At 35.7% G+C, this 16,597-nt stretch overlaps 2 protein-coding genes across 5 annotated transcripts in view; both read right to left on the minus strand.

The window, feature by feature from the left end:
• Nucleotides 1-4,154: 4,154 nt before the first annotated feature.
• cox16 (cytochrome c oxidase assembly factor COX16) lies at nucleotides 4,155-6,561 on the minus strand. Its single transcript, XM_082154574.1, has 4 exons — nucleotides 6,357-6,561; nucleotides 5,723-5,800; nucleotides 5,489-5,557; nucleotides 4,155-4,463 (listed from the first exon to the last, which is right to left on the minus strand). The coding sequence occupies exons 1-4, from the start codon at nucleotides 6,417-6,419 to the stop codon at nucleotides 4,350-4,352; spliced, it is 324 nt and encodes a 107-aa protein (XP_082010700.1). The 5' UTR covers nucleotides 6,420-6,561; the 3' UTR covers nucleotides 4,155-4,349.
• Nucleotides 6,562-10,276: 3,715 nt separating this feature from the next.
• Nucleotides 10,277-16,597, minus strand: part of actn1 (actinin, alpha 1) — a 36,391-nt gene continuing 30,070 nt past the window's right edge. For 2 of the 4 annotated variants that reach the window (XM_082154440.1, XM_082154438.1), the window contains exons 17-21: nucleotides 15,973-16,152; nucleotides 15,740-15,886; nucleotides 14,189-14,254; nucleotides 11,308-11,466; nucleotides 10,277-11,222 (exon numbers count right to left, since the gene is read on the minus strand). In XM_082154440.1, the coding sequence (XP_082010566.1) occupies nucleotides 11,064-11,222; nucleotides 11,308-11,466; nucleotides 14,189-14,254; nucleotides 15,740-15,886; nucleotides 15,973-16,152 (711 nt within the window). In that variant the 3' untranslated portion in view covers nucleotides 10,277-11,063. Of the gene's footprint in view, nucleotides 11,223-11,307; nucleotides 11,467-14,188; nucleotides 14,255-14,497; nucleotides 14,579-15,739; nucleotides 15,887-15,972; nucleotides 16,153-16,597 lie in introns of all 4 variants that reach the window. The other 2 variants (XM_082154439.1, XM_082154437.1) reach the window with 2 other exon arrangements.

The raw sequence follows: 16,597 nt of genomic DNA on the forward strand, positions 1-16,597 counted from the left end.
GCAACATCATACATTTAAACATTACGGGCCCATTTTGAATTTTCTCTGTGAAAGTGAAATTAATTAGGCTGAAATGTTTATCTCTGCAATGAAGAACAAAATATAAAGATGCTTAACATCAATAAGTCTATAGCTCTGTGGTGAAGGTCTGACTGGAGTTCAAGAGGTCTCATTTAAATGCAAGTGCCACCCTGAGTGGAGGAGTCAGATAAATTACTCAGTGTTTCAGTGAGAAGTGGCGTCCTCACACTGCAGTAAAGGACGCTTGTCCACATAAATCTGTTTTTTTTTAACGATCTGGGCGGAAGAGGTTACGGGTTCAAGTCGCCACTATATGTCAGGCTGAGGTGACTGAGGAGTTGTTTAGATCACAGTCCAGCTCTGTCATGTCTGGCTTTTTGAGCAAGGGTTTTATAACATTTAGCATACTTTTTAATCCATAGCAACACACTGTACAGTATAGGCAAAAACAGGGCAAAAAAAATGAATCCACTAAAATACAAACAAGCATTCCACTAGACTATTTTTAAGCATGTTACTTCTAATCGAATATACAGTAAATATACTATATAATATACACACACACGCTGTTCAAAAGTTTGGGGTCAACAAGATTTTTTTCTCTAAGAAATGAATACTAAGGACAGGACTTGCTACTGTTAATAGATACATAACACGCTGCTGTGAGCAAGTAAGACACGCTGCTGCTGTACAATATAGCGTACATGAATGACCCATAGCAGATCTATACAGGTGGAGCTGGGGAAGGTGGGTGGTTTCTGAAAGTGCTCTGCAACTGCTGACCAAGTATTTGAAGGTTGAGCAGCGAGCTCATTGGCTACTGATACAGCAGGAACCAATCAGCTGTGCCCTGTATAGAGAATGATGTGATTGCAAAAAGATTGAGTTAAGGACCTATCAGCCTGCGCCATCTAGAGTTTCATGACAGAACTTTGTATTTATAATTTTCTATTCCATATAAATTCTGTTCATCAAAGAATCTTGAAATATTAAGCAGCACAACTGTTTTCAACATGAATAACAATAAGAAATGTTTAATGAGCATCAAATAAGCATATTATAATGATTTCTGAAGAATAATCTGATGCTGAAGAATGGAGTAATAATGCAAAAAATTCTGCTTTTAGGAAGAAATTGCATTTACTAAAGTTTTCAAACAGAAATAGGTTATTTTAAATGGTGATATATCGCAATAATTCTGTTTATTTATTTAATGGAGCCTTGGTGAGAACAAGATATTTATTTTAAAATAGATTTGTAAAATTCTTACCGACCCCAAAATTTTGAGAGGTAGACATAGTATATGTTAGTATTAATATAAAATGTATATACAAAATAAATAAATAGAGAAAGAGCACTAACCACATCTTCAAGTACCATTCAAAGACCAAATCATAGCAAATACTTGGTTACTGTGCAAAACACAAAACAAAGGTCACATTTTACTACTATACATCACAAATCAATGAACTAATTAATGATAGGCTAATAAAAAAAATATAAATTAAAGATGTTAAAGTTTCAACCAGCATCAAATGAATGTCCTGTAAAGAATTCACTGCAATACATTCACTTCTTTGTTACAGCAACACTTGTCATGACAAATTAATTAGTCACTTTTTGTGCTCCTCACCTGACCAGCCAAAACATCTCAAAAGCTTATTGAAACATACTAGAGCCTTTCCCCGTCAACACTGTTTTGACTTGGACTGGACACATGAGTGGCTTTAATGCCCCCTGAGGATATCCGGACTCCTGAAGTCAGATTTGTTGACGTGTTCCCTTCGGCCCCTGAGGATTATTCCCACTTGAGCAATTAAAGTGACGGAGCACATGATATGACAGTGCTGGAATTTCCAGCAGGAGAGTGACGAGGGAAAGGAGGGAAAGTCAGCAGGGGCTTGTTAAAATGTGCCTCGGAACAAAGCTTCACATCACACAGATGAGTCAGTGCTGGCGTTAACATTAGCCTGAGAGCAGCAGCCTGTGCCCGGATCCTGTCGGAAATACATGTGCACTCCAGGACTGAATCAAGACCGTGTGCTGCTTCACAGTTGGACGCAATGTATCCTCAAAGATTAAACCTTTTAAATTACACAACCATAGGTGTAGGCATTGATTAAAGCAGCAGGAGGTGATATTTTTCCACTTTCGCAGGCTCTGTAGCATCTCACTGATGCGTTTATGCCATACAGATGACGAACAGCATACAAAGCACAACAGCCACAAAGAAAGATACAAGATACCAAGTTTGGGGTGGGGGGGGGGGAGGATAATCACCATAAATTATAACATAAATCGCAAACACGGCTCAACAATAAGGATGGCCAGCTGGCCTTGGGCCAGAGTGAGAGATTTTTGGGCCAGTTGACCGAACAGAGGTCGACACGACAGTCGCTGGTCCTTTCAGTCTAGTTCTTTAATGCCACTGAAATCTTCCTGTACTTCCATTTTTATGCCTTGAAAATTTTGTTTTCTGAGATGTATTATGCACATCGCAGTTGCAAATTCTGCTTTTGTGCCACAAAGATAATAATATTTAGCTGGCTATAGCATAAATAGGTTTTGTCAAAATTGCAAAAAATGCCTTGATAGTCATAATGAAAGCATCAGTAAAAATGTGATAAACTGCATAATACATTAGTTAATATCCATCTTTGTTGCATATTTTCTTTTCACAAAGAAATATTTTGGTAAAAATCATTAGGTAACACTTTACAATAAAGTTTCACTTGTTAACTTTAGATAAGTTAACATGAACTAACAATGAAAAATACTAAAGCATTTATTAATCTCAGTTAATGTTAAATTCTGCATTTACAAATGCTTTACTAAAAATCAAAAGTGCTTGTCTTTGTTCCTATGTTCCCACCATCATCACCTATTTTGTACCTAGTTTTTTGGCCTTAAGTTCTTTCTGTCTGGTGTTGTTTATGTTGATACATACTGTTACGTTGATCCTTCTTCCTTACTTTTGAACCCCGTAAAATATCTATCAAATTTTTAAAGCTACCGAGAATATAAACATTAGCATAATGTTAAATGTGAAGGAGTCATTTCTGAAACACTTGTAAAACTGAACTATAAAAATAAGCAAGTCCCAAACCCTTTTCTCCACAAATTAACGTGAAAAGAAAATAGTAATCGACTTCAAGAGGTAAATACTGCAATTATTTGATAATAATATTACTATATTTTATTTATACGTTTTATGTCGAAAACCAAAAAATTAAATGTGCTGCACAATGCATGTTTTGCTTGCTTACTTACAATATGTCATGTTATCTACATGTGTTACATGTTCAAATAAAATTGACAGAAAAAAAGTTTTAATTTTCGAAAAGGATTAGTCAAAATGATAAATTATAGGTATTTTATCAGATCCATGAACAAGTTACCTTATTATCTGAAGTGTTTAGATTTTTAGAAAGCACATTAGCTTATTTCAACCAGTCAAAATTTACAAAAAAAATGTGGGAAAAATGTTCGCATTGGTCTGAAGGAAAATGGAAAAGTAAATCAACTCTCTAGTCTAGTACGTTAGGTGACGTCACGCTCACGAAACAGCAGAAATAGAACCGTTTCCACGGTAACCTCTGTAAACAAAGCAGCGCCGAGCTGAGCTTATAAACCCCATTTATTACAACAAGGAGGGAACAAGAAAAGCCAATGCCAGTTCCCCCATTACACATTCACAGAATTAATTTATTTATGTATTCTTTCATATAATTTCTCTCACAGCACTCTGCCTTCCATCATGCTTTCACACAAAACAAAACATACGATGCGCCTGCGCGAGAATGTTGCTAACTTTGGACAGTATTTAACGTTAACGTTACCCAAGTACGTACCGCAAGTTTTTCAAATCGTGATAATCAAATACGGTTTAAAGTACAGAGGGTCATTCATGCCAACTGCCATTAGACTGTACACCATTCATCCAGAACTGATTCTGTTTGCACCATTGAAAGAACATGGGAATACATTATCACTCAAACGCACTAATGGGTCTTGAGTTATGCATTACTGTGAATGTGAACTGACAAGGTAACACACAAGGCATAAGAGTTAGTTACAGTCTGCCTGATACCATAAATAAGACACTGTACAGAGAACATACACATATCCAGCCACATATTCATAAAAGTGTATTAGAAAAGTATATTTCCAACAGAACGGAATCCAAATTGGTAGTCTCTGGTCTCGGTATAGAATCACATAATAGTGCTGATATATTATGCATTGACAACAACCAAGGTATAGACTGCACTGGTTTTTATAAGTGTCTTACATCTTTGGGCCAGTAGGAGGAGTTTTAACTTTCAGTTCTATGTGCCTTTATTGAGCCGTGATCGCTGCTGGTCCTGGGTCTCCCTGGAATCCTCCCAGGGACGAGGGCCACGAATGTTCTGCCATCCACCCAAGTCCATATTTTTCAATTTCTGCAGCAACAAAGGAGATTTGATTACATCAAAATGACTCTTTTTACCATAGCCAGTTATAGCCACAAATCAAATGCACAATCAAAGCACAAATCATGCTAAATGGCAATCAGAAGTCAAGAATAAATGCATAGAAAATGCATTAAACTCCTAATCAAGTCTTGCTAAAGTATTAAACGGCCTGAATGCTACAGTTCAAGTAAAAATATATTTTTTAATGTTTTTAAAAGCCTATTATGCTCACCAAGGCTTCATTTATTTGATGAAAAGTACAGTAAAAATAGTGATATTGTGAAATATTATTACATATTAAAAAAACTTTTCTATTAGAATACATTTTAAAACGTAATTTATTGTGATGGCAAAGGTGAATTTTCAGCATCACATGATCCTTTAGAAAGCAAGTCTAGTATGCTCAAGAAACATTTCTTATTAATTGATTGATTGATTGATTTAACTGTATTGTCCTTAAAGGCGATTCTTTATGTCAATTATCAATGTTGATTAATAGAAAGCTCAAAATAACAACTTTTATTTGAGATCTTTTGTAAAATTATAAATGTCGTAACTGTCACTTTTGATCAGTTTAACACCACTGCAGTGTAATGAAAGTGTGTTTTTGCAGTCCTGTGGACAGCCTCAAACACACACAGACTGAAATGGAGATAATAAATGAACCTAGTGCACTTAGTTGGGACTAAACAGCTAACTAGACACTTTCCGTCCCCCAAAAAAACATATAGCACACTAATTACCGGGTCATTGAGTCTCACTGGAGCAACCTAGTTTTACGTGTCCTGCTTGACAAACTGCACAACAAAATTGTGATTACAATTCCTGAGTCACCCAGCGTCAGATCCAAACCTGCACCCATTGCATTTAACAAGCCAGATGTTTAACAATTATGCTACCACAAACTCACTACCGAATAAACATAACATCCATGCTGCAGGCAGCAAAACAGCAGATGGCTCTTCAAAACATTATAGCACTATAAAACAGTGTACGAACACAGATCTCAATACCTCATACTCTTCCTCAAGGATGACAGACTGTTTTTGAGGGTTCACCCGAGCTTCCAGTGCCGGGTCCAGCTGGAACAAACATGCAAAAAAATAAAATAATAAATAACATGAAAGAAGTATAATAATAACATGTTAAGAGATTGTATTGCACAGCAGAAATCAGTTCTGTGCGTTTGGCAAGATGGACAGATTGTATTTCAGATGCTATATTTTAGTCTGTTAAGTTTCACATACCTTCCTTTTGATCTTCTGCGCATCATACCTAATCTGAGTGAATTCTCTCAATCCAAACGACCCTCCCACGACCAGAAGCTTCAGAAAATAAACATTCAAATATGAGTACCAGTCTACCTCATTATGTACAAAGGCAGAAACTAGATCCTGTAAATAGAAACTAGAACTTGTAAATATTGCACAATTGAAAAACTGATATATCATCAGTATCAACAATGAAAAAAACACAACATTTGTCGAAATCTGAAACCTAGAACTAAGGATACACTCCTGTAGTTATTTTAAGCGTTAAGGAAATTATTTACATACGTTTTCTTTTACTACTAAATAAACCTCACAGTGCACTCTTATAAAACCTTGAATTAAAAAAAAAAAACCTTCATCAAATATTACTAATATTGGGGGAAAAAATTACATCACACAAAATATGACCTTTGCTTTGACGGTCAATTAATCAACCTCTACATTACTACTACTCACATTATTATTATTATAAGTATTATTTAAACCACGATCTCCGTCTAACAATTACTAAAGTTTAAGTCACACACAAATATTTAAAACATAACTATAAAGACTTGATGATAATAGCTCATCCAGCATACACGAACTAACGTTACATTAAAACGCTCACCAGCATCGGGATCCCATATTTCAAGGTTTTGTTCTTTTGCAGTTTACGAACTTGATTCCACATGTTTATGTGTTCATGTACGTCATTTCACAAATTCATATTATTCAGAATAAAGTCAGTAGGATATAAATCAACATGGCTTCACCGGGCGCAGCCATTGATGTAAACCCACAATCCTTGCAGCGGTGTCGTACAGCCTCGTTTTCCGTCCGTGTAGAACTAAGAAAGGAGTAACGAGTTCCACTTTAAAAATGAGGGCATAGATTAAGCCTAATACTGTGAATAATTACAGTTGAAAGCACCTTATCAGATTTAGTAGGTTTAATTATAAATTAACGTGATACATATCTTTATTGGAGAAACTCTAGAGCATGTAAACTGATCACTTTAATTAGATCTTTAATTTAATTATTCTTTGTCATGAAAATTACAATTTCTAAATAAAATTAGCACGAATCTTAATGCCAGAAGACATAATGAAACTCATGAAATCAGAATAAGAGTTTGTGGGTTTTAGTCCATGTCCATTATCTGAGAACTAACTGAGCTGAACAAGGACATCACGGTTTACTCGAGAGCGGCTATAAATTAACTAAATTAATAACTTTTTTACAACAAAAATGAAACTTACTTAAGCTGGACTGTGACGCTGTTTTCTTCTTGAAACAAACTTTGTTGCATTATTTTCTTGTTATCTCTGAAAAGCTGCTTTAAAACAATCTGTAGGCCTATTGTAAAAAGCTCTATATAAATAAATGTGACTTGACTTGACTTAAAGGGGTGGTATAATGCCCTTTTCACAAGATGTAAAATAAGTCTTTGATATCCCCAAAGTGTGTATGTGAAGTTTTAGCTCAAAATAAAAAAATATGTTTTTATATAGCATGTTAAAATTGTCACTTTTTGAGGGTGAGCAAAAACGCACCGTTTTGTGTCTGTTCCTTTAAATGCAAATGAGCTGCTGCTCCTGGCACAGGGGGCGGAGCTTCAGCAGCTTGTACACACACAGACATGCACTAAAAATTCATCAACTTCATCAATGCTTTGCGTTGTCCCGCGCAACATTTTCCCCCCTTGTCCCACACGTCGCATATTGAGAAAATGTCCCGCATTTTCATCATTCTGTTGGTTTTTAATTATCATATTAAGAAAACGAGCATGCGTTCTTTTGCCTATTTAAGAAAGAATTTTATTTATTCTTTTTGCGGTGTCGTTTTTCACCTATATTTAACAGCGCTTCGTCTGAAGTACAAATACAACAGCCGTTTTTTAGATCCAATATAATGGTTGAAATGAAAGGAGTTAAACACGGTCACTAGTAGGTTGTGACGGCTGTCAATCAAAATGTGGACCGGTGATCCGTTCCATGTGTTCCCTGTCAGAAAACAAATGGATAATTCGGTTAATTAAAATGTTTATTTAACAGAATTATCAACTTGTTGCCTGCTGTGGTTGTTTTAATTCACATCCTTTCTAAAAAAAATATGAGTTTTTTGGTTTAACATATTCTTAATATATGAGACTGTCAATGATTCTAATTTCATGTTGTTTTATATTTTATTTGTTCATTGTTTATTTATTTTGGGGATTTTAGTTGGACTTGGTCAGAACTGTTTAAAAAATAGTTATCTGCATGATGCCTGCTGCCTTTGGGCTCAGTGATGTTCAATTTAAATGACATGTAAAATAAAGACATGTTATGTAACATTGTGATGTAATGGTGTTTTCTGGAAGGGACTAAAGAACAAAGAACTTTTATCAGCTGAAAGGCAGAATACAAATTATTTGATTAAGTTAGATAGACATTATATAACAGTTTAAGGTTATGTTTTAGTGTTGGTAACTCGTCCCACATTTGGTTTGTTTGATGGTGGTCACCCTTGTAGTTATCTTCTAGTCATTGATTAGCATATTCTGTCTTGATAATCTATAAATTGTGTTCAGGGGGCGGGGTTTGTGTCAATTCTAGGGTTGGTGATGTCACTAACCCTGGAGGAATGTTGTGTAGTCCCTACCAGCCGTTTGTTGTAGTCCTTAAAAAGTGATTTATTTAAAAGCAAATATCTCCCTTTGCTTTGAACTTTGAGAGTTGTAACTTTGTAGATGTTGTCTATGCTCAAACAGCAGCATAACACACTAACTAAAGTTAAAAAAGTGAAATCATAATCAACCACCCTTTTAACTCACACTTGACGAAATGCACTTTTATTATGAGGCCATATAGCTTAAAAGCTTTCAGATTCAAAGCAGTTAAAATGGACAAATAATATTTTCATAATCCTATAATTGAATTTTAAAACAAAAACTAAATTATTTTTCATGGCTTTTGTTAATGTCACAGGTCAAAAAACACATGGGTGGAAGGACAACACCAATACACTACATCCCCAACTTAAATTTGTTTCGTCTTAGAACGTTTTGCTAACATTCCTATTCAGTTATAAAAACATTATTTCTTAAACGTTCTCAGAATGTCTAGTTTTTTAATGTCTTAACGTTAAAGCAAAAAAAGGGAACGTTTCCTTTACTTTCCAATTTTGCAAGTATTATGGGAAGATTTTTTTTTGTTCTCTGAACCATTTGAAAAAAAAAGTTGTTAGTAACGTTTAAAAAAACATTAGATTTAAAGTCTAATTAAAATGTTTCAGAAAATTTTTTCCGTTGAATAATGTAAATAAAATTTATTCTGCTAATATTTTGAAAGACCAATTGACTGACGTTACGAGAACATTTGTTCGTAACTTTGAGAGAACCTTGCCAAAACGTATTTATATAGCGCTTGCCAAAACTTTGGCAAGGGCACATACATTATTTTGGTAACACTTTACAATAAGGTTCATTAGTTAACATTAGTTAACTACCTTATTTAACATGAACTAAGAATACACAATGCTTCTTCAGAATTTATTCATCTTAGTTAATATTAATTTCAACATTTACTAATACATTATTAAAATGTTTGTTAACATTAGTTAATGCACTGTGAACTACCATGAACAAACAATGAACAACTGTATTTTGATTAACTAATATTAACAAAGATTAATAAACACTGTAACAAATGTGTTAGTTCATGTTAGTTAATACATTAACTAATGTTAACTAATGAACCTTATTGTAAAGTGTTACCATTATTTTTAAATGAATGTACTTTATCAAGAATTTAATCAAATTATGTTCATAATCTGAAAGTATAGGAATTTTGGTCCTTATATATATATAAGTTTAGACACCCATGCTAAAGTTGACTAAAAAGAGGAATAAAAAATCATCTTTTGGAAATTGAACTTAATGCCTTAATTAAAAAAAATAGGAAAAATCCAACCTTTAAGGACACCAATTTTCTTTGTGAATGAATAATGTATCCTAAATTTATAAATGGTCTTCCTTAAAATACAGGGTGCATAAGTTTGGACACCCCTATGTTAAATTCCCATAGAGGCAGGCAGATTTTTATTTTTAAAATCCAGTTACTTCATGGATCCAGGATACTATGCATCCTGATAAAGTTCCCTTGGCCTTTGGAATTAAAATAGCCCCACATCATCACATAGCCTTCACCATACCTAGAGATTGGCATGGAGTTATTTCAGTTAGCCGAATAGCTGGTTTGATTTGCATTGAGAGATGATCTTATGGAAAGTACTCCATGCCAATCTCTAGGTATGGTGAAGGCTATATCCTGTTTAAATAGGAAATATCACAGGAAGAAAACTGTGTTCGTCAAGCAGTATAATGGGTTCTCCACAGCTGATGAGTTGAGTAAGCATGCTAATAAATAAATACATTTGTCAAAATGAGTTTTGAAAACGATATGCCTAATTGTCGTCTTTCCTTTTTACATTAAAACAAAGCATCATCTCAAGTTCATAGAACGCATTTCTCCATGATACAAGCGGTTAAAAAACACAAACACACAATTGTGGTTGTTTCTTTATTTAAATTTTCATACGTTTTTTTTTCAAGTTTTTTAATAAGGTGAAGAAAAATACCTTTTTTTGTTCTGTATAATAAAATATGTTAACTTTATTCCTTTATGAAGAGGAAAAAAAACAAAATAAGAAGTAAAAATACAGAAAACATTCCTCTGGGGGGGGAGGGAGTTTTTCAATGTTGCGCATGGAAGCAGAAAGGCGAAGATCTGTTCATGAAATCTGACTCACCGTCACGAGAGAACGATCGAAAAGCATTCTCATCAACAAGCATTTACTGCGTGTAAAAAAAGTATCACATGGGTCATAGGTCACAATGATAACATGATGCTGCCTACCATGTGTTATTGTGTATATTTTGAACCGTTTGTTGCATATTGTATGTTTCCATGGAGAGAAGAGTATTAGACATTCATGTCCTGTTTCCTTTTCTCTCCTTCAATGCGACATACTCAATTACGACTTCAGTGAGAAGACAGGCAAGACAGACTTCATGAACACGGCTGGAAAAAGAGCAGGAAGTCGTATATGACAAACAGAAAGGCCTGGGCTGATAGGAGGATACAAAAATGACACATTGTGTGGTGCTGATGGAAGCTGCTCTGATTGGCTGATCTGGGACCAGTTCTTCTTGCTCTGCTTGTTGGTGCTAGATCAGCACTGAAGAGCCACTTATACTCTCATGGAGTGCAAGCTATGTGTGTGTTTATGAATATGTGTATTTGTGTGTATTTGTATCAGAAGGCAGGTTGACCCCACATCCGGGGGTCACGGCTCAGAGGTCACTCTCCCCATAGAGGGCGGTGGAGAAGGACATGTAGTCGAGAGCTCCCGGGACGGTGTCGGGGCCGGAGTAAGGCGTCATGCGGGCGATGCAGTACTCAGCCTGGTCAGGGGGGAGCTCGCGCCTCAGCTCATCCGCCAGGATATAGTTCTGGACCAGATAAAGAGTTATTCACTTGGTTATTAATTTAAACATTTTAAAACAGGAAAATGTCTTTTGGATGTTGTATATGTACCTTGTCTCCAGCAAGGACTTTAAACGATGCCATGACCTGATCAGCGGTGTCCGTGTCGGCCGTCTCGCGAGACATAAAGTCAATGAAGGCCTGGAATGTGATCAATCCCAGTCTGTTAGGATCCACAATGCTCATGATGCGGGAAAACTCCGCCTCTCCCTACAGAACAGAGAAATTCTTCTAAAAAATCACTATGAAAACAATATGAAAGGTTGTTCCTCACTGGGTTAGAATAGCTGATGCTACTTTTTATTTTATTTATTAAAAATTTTTACAGGAATCAAGTAACTCTTTCTCAATAACTCAACCAGATTAGAGAATACAACAGTCTGAGGGGATTATAATTTACAGTAGTCAACATTTTAAGTGGATCAAAAACTTTCATCAAAGTTATACATGAATTTTGAATCTTGAATCTTGTCTTAGGACAACTTTGATTAACTTTTTTGATCCACTTGTTGACCACTGTAGTTTAATTTACAATCCTTGGACTTTTCTCAACCAGTTCATGCTACTTTTTCCAGAGATACTGGAGTAATTTCTCAAATAATAACCACATTAGTGCTGACAATGTTAACTAAAACAAAACAAAAAATCGCTTTTGGTAATTGCAAAAAGAAGGGGGAGGAAAGAGAAAAAAGTGATATAAAATAAATTATAAATATTAGATTAAAAAAATTGAGAACATTTTTCAAAAATCTGAAATGTAGCCTTGGCAACTAAATAAATAAATAATTGTATGTTGAAGTACTAAAATAGCTAAAACTACAATTGAAAAAATTTATTAAAACCATGTGAAGAAAAAAAAACTTATACAAATGACAAAAGCACATAAAGATTACAAAAACTTAAAACTACAAAGAAGATATACAAATAAAAGATAATTTAAAATTTAAAAAAGTTCAGGAAATCTTCCCTTAACCACATAACTCTGCCTTACCAGATAATGCATGACGTTTATTACGCTAGTATCCACCATAGTATCATACCATAGTAAACTACTTCCTGTGAAAACTGTAAACTGTTAAACTATTAGTGTTACAAACCAGTGTGTTTATGAGTATAATAAATTAAAGGGGTCATGACATGGACTTTTTCTTATTATTTTAATATGTTCCTTGAGGTTCACTTATAAAGTTAATAAAGTTTTTAGCAAAAAACAACAACAAACAATTATTTCTACCTTCATTCTGACTCTGTCTGTAATGATCAGTTTTTAAGGGGCGGCTCCTTTAAGGCTTGTCAGTAAACAGTGACTTATGATTGGCTGCTCCATCTTTCAACAAAAGTTATTTGCCAACTCCCCATTACACTTCGCATCGATTACAAAACAGAACGCTCCAAACAAACATATAATCCTTCAAAGTGATCCAGGACACCATTAAAATAAACCATCCACTGGGATCCTTCTGAAGTCTGTACAGAGATGAAAATGAGCGGTTTAAACTGGACGCGTCAAATTGAATGTTATTTCACTCTTCCATTTGTCCTGTTGTCGAAAGACTCAAGCGCGTGAGTTTGTCAGAACCTGAACACGCTGCTCTAAGAATATTATTCTTATTCATTTTATTCTGCTCTTCTCATGATAGCTGTATGAGACATGTTAAGACCACAGTATCTAAGGTCATGAAGGTCAATAAAGCACTGCATGTATGAGACAGCATCCCAGATGAGAACTTATGACTGACCCTTACCAAAGTTTCTTACGAATACAGAACAAAGCGTGTCAAATATAATGTCTTTAAATGACCCCATTTGCTTAAAGAACAGAATACCCTGCTCAGATGCTGCTCGAATTATCTGTACTGTTAACCTATCAGAACCTGTAGAAATGACGTCAACTGATTAAAAATATGACTATCAGTACTAGTGTTTCAGTATCCCAAGTTAGTTTGAGGCTGGATCCTCTTTCTTATTTTCTACAGCATATGGAAGTCTGGAGAACTTTGTCTTCAGTAAACTCAGTGAACTTCAGCTTTGACTCCTGGACTTCCCCTACAAGCAACTGAACGCTAGAGGGCCTATGTGGCCTATGGTGTGATAAACTATTCATCGATATCTTGCTCTGGAGGCAGGCATATGCAAATGTATCAGCCCGTGTGACGTAACATGTCACCCAATATCAAAACAAGCTGTTTTTGGAGCTGCTTTGTTTATAATGAGGAGGACGTTTTAAGCTATGAAAATTGCAGGATGTTATAATGGTATAAAAACCTCTTATATGTCCAAAGATCAATGCAAATTTGATTTCTCATGTCATGACCCCTTTAAAATAATATGATAACCTATATCAGTTTGCAACAAGCAGGATAACGGACTGTTTTTGCACAGTCAAGTTACAAATGGCCGCACCTACTCTTATGTTAAAAATGAGATGGATACCCCATGTAGATAAATCTTTATTTTTCCAGGTTTATACCATGAAGTAGATTATAAATCTGTTTTACCATATATATTTTCAATTTACAATGAATTCGATTCCATAGGGATTGAATTAGGCTACAATCCATGGACCTTTTTACTAGTTCATGCTACTTTTTCCAGTAATACTTAAGTAACTTTCTCAAATAATAACCCACATAGATGTAACTAATTCGTCCTAAGCCAAATAATAACTCTGCATTAACTGAGAACACCTGGAGATTATAACTGCTTTACCATATTATACCCCATGCTGAACATAAATCTATAATTTTCCAGGTTATAGCATTTAGATTTCTAAATCTGTTTTACCAGATTAATCCAGAGGGATTGTAACTATCAATTTATCCATATTACAAAACATTCAGATTATATGATTTACCAGTTCATTATCCACGGGGATCTAAACTCTCAGTTTAACCTGATCACAACCCATGGAGATTTGAACTCTCTGCTTTACCATATTATAACCCATGGAGATGAGGCAGGCTCTGAAGTCTTCTGCATCCATCATGCCTGTTCTCTTCTACAGGAACCCACGAGGGACAAACAGAGCCAGGTAGTAGTGGAGAGAAAGATGAAGAGCGAAAGAGGATGGGAGGAGTATAAGTGAAGGAAGTCATTTTAGAGGAAGGGTTGAGAGAAAATTGGAAAAAATAAGACCGAGAGCGAAAAGAAAAGAAAAAGAGAGTAGAAAGGGAAAAAAAACAAAAACAAAAAGAATGTGGTTAATGGCAGAACTCCCTGGCTGGTGTCGGTGTGTGTGTACCTGTGCGTCGTTCCCGATATCGAAGCCCAGACTGATAAGGCAGGCTTTGAACTCCTCAGCGCCCAGTGCGCCCGAGTGGTCCTGGGTGTCAGAGCCGTGGGCAGGGTCAGAGGTCAGCAGCGTGGACATGCAGCACACACATTGGGGGGGTGGGGGAATGTCATGCAGACATGTGGAGGGGTGGAAGAGGGTCCATGCAGAAGAGAAAAAACGAGAAGACAAAAGAAGAGAAAGTGCACAAACGTTAGGACAAACTGTGCATTACTGTGCTGTGAGGGGGGGGAGTGACTGTGAGGACAGATCTAATATGTGATGCTCAAAATCTGGGCCTGCTGTGTTCGGTTAACGGTCAACTATGTTGTGTGTTTTATCGATGTTAAGGTGTCTTGGGTGGCACTGCGTGGGTTTTTAGTGCAGCGTTAGGTTTCAGCATGGCAGCCTGTAATCTGGGACATGTGTGGGTGACATACTCTATGCAAATCAGGTCAATAATACAAATGCATTTCTATGAAAGTCAAAATTCTGATACTTGTGCATTTTGGTCATTTTGCCTGCCTGAGATGACAGATAAGTCAAATATTTGAGCAATTGGTTGTGCTCCACTTAGAATTGAAATGAAAAGTATTTTAAAACTAAAACTCAGTTCTTGAGTTGAATATCAGTAAAGGTAGCAAACATGATGTGGAATTGAAGTAGAATTAAAATGAGTTGAAAATCAAAGAAATTCACATTTTCTAAGTCTGTAAGGTTTACAAATCCTTGAAAAAAAAAAAAAAAAACATCTGATAAGACTAACCAATTTTATCTTGCCCAAATTAACTTTTTATTGTTAAAACAAGTTATTGAGGTAATCATTTTGGGCACAATAAACTTTGTTGGTCTTGTCTGGAAGAAAAAAGCCTTGAAGCAAAACATATGCCATTACCGGCTGAATTTCTTTAAATCACAATTCAGTAAATTCTACTTTCTGTCATTCCAATTTAACTTCCTGTGGCGCATGATTAATTCAATTCAAATGATAACTTGTGCTCTAAAAGGAAGCAAATTCTTAAACTCAAAATTTTGCCCGAGTCTGCAAGGTACCACACAAAGTATCGCAGCAGCCAATCACAATATGAAATGTAGTCATGCTATTCTCTGTCGGTAACAACTCAGATGAATTGACTAAGTTACGGTCTCAGACGTCCTACTGCTCTTAATGATGTTAAACTGTGGTGTTGGACTGTGCAGTGTTATACTGACTCGGTCGAAGTGGTTGAACGAGGCTCTGAACTCATTCATTTGGTCCTGGCTGATGCCTTTGGCGTCACGGGTCAGAATCTGGTTCTCGATCTCATTAATGGTGCGAGCGATGGTGGTGAGGAGCTGCTCCCAACCTACACGGATGTGCTGGAGGAAGAAAAGAGATGTCAGGAACACACAAATGCTCTAGGGGGGCTGGAAATAAGCATTTGAGAGTTATTGTGCGTATATACCTCCATTGTGTAATTAGTGTGTTTGTTGTCAAATATAAGTGCTTCCTGTATTAGTTGATGGTCTCCCTCTAGCTGGTCAATCTTTGGTTTGTAGTTTACTATGCTCTTCTCATACTGCCGCAGGTGGGTCAGCTGATCCTCCAGGGTACCGTGCATCTCAATAGAGATTCGGCCAATTTCCTGAAGATTAAACATTAAAACATTTTTAAAATAAGAGAACAAAGACAGTTCTTCCTGAATCTCTGCCTCTGTGTCCAGGGTTTTTCCCTACACATTTTTCTGAGGCCACCCAAATTATATTACAGAGCTAATTTAGCAGTATCAGATGCATTCTTTTCCATGATTGACTTCATCTCACTGTGTTAACCTCAGGAAAAAATTCATAAGGGCAAATACCTTAAAATGTATGACTTAAATTATTGAGGGACTAGATGAGTAGAATCCCATAGAATTTTTAACTAGACAGTCCTGTGTCTACTTTGCTACTTTGCTCCAAATAGTTATTTGACAAATAATAACATATATCCTATGTAAACATATCATGTAATTAAGTAATTAAACAGTTTTAACTGTAACCTGTAACTGTTTTCATTTTTAATATATTTGAAAATGTAATTTATTCCTG

Source organism: Leuciscus leuciscus (genome assembly GCF_965113295.1).
Source record: "Leuciscus leuciscus genome assembly, chromosome: 22".
NCBI lineage: Eukaryota > Metazoa > Chordata > Actinopteri > Cypriniformes > Leuciscidae > Leuciscus > Leuciscus leuciscus.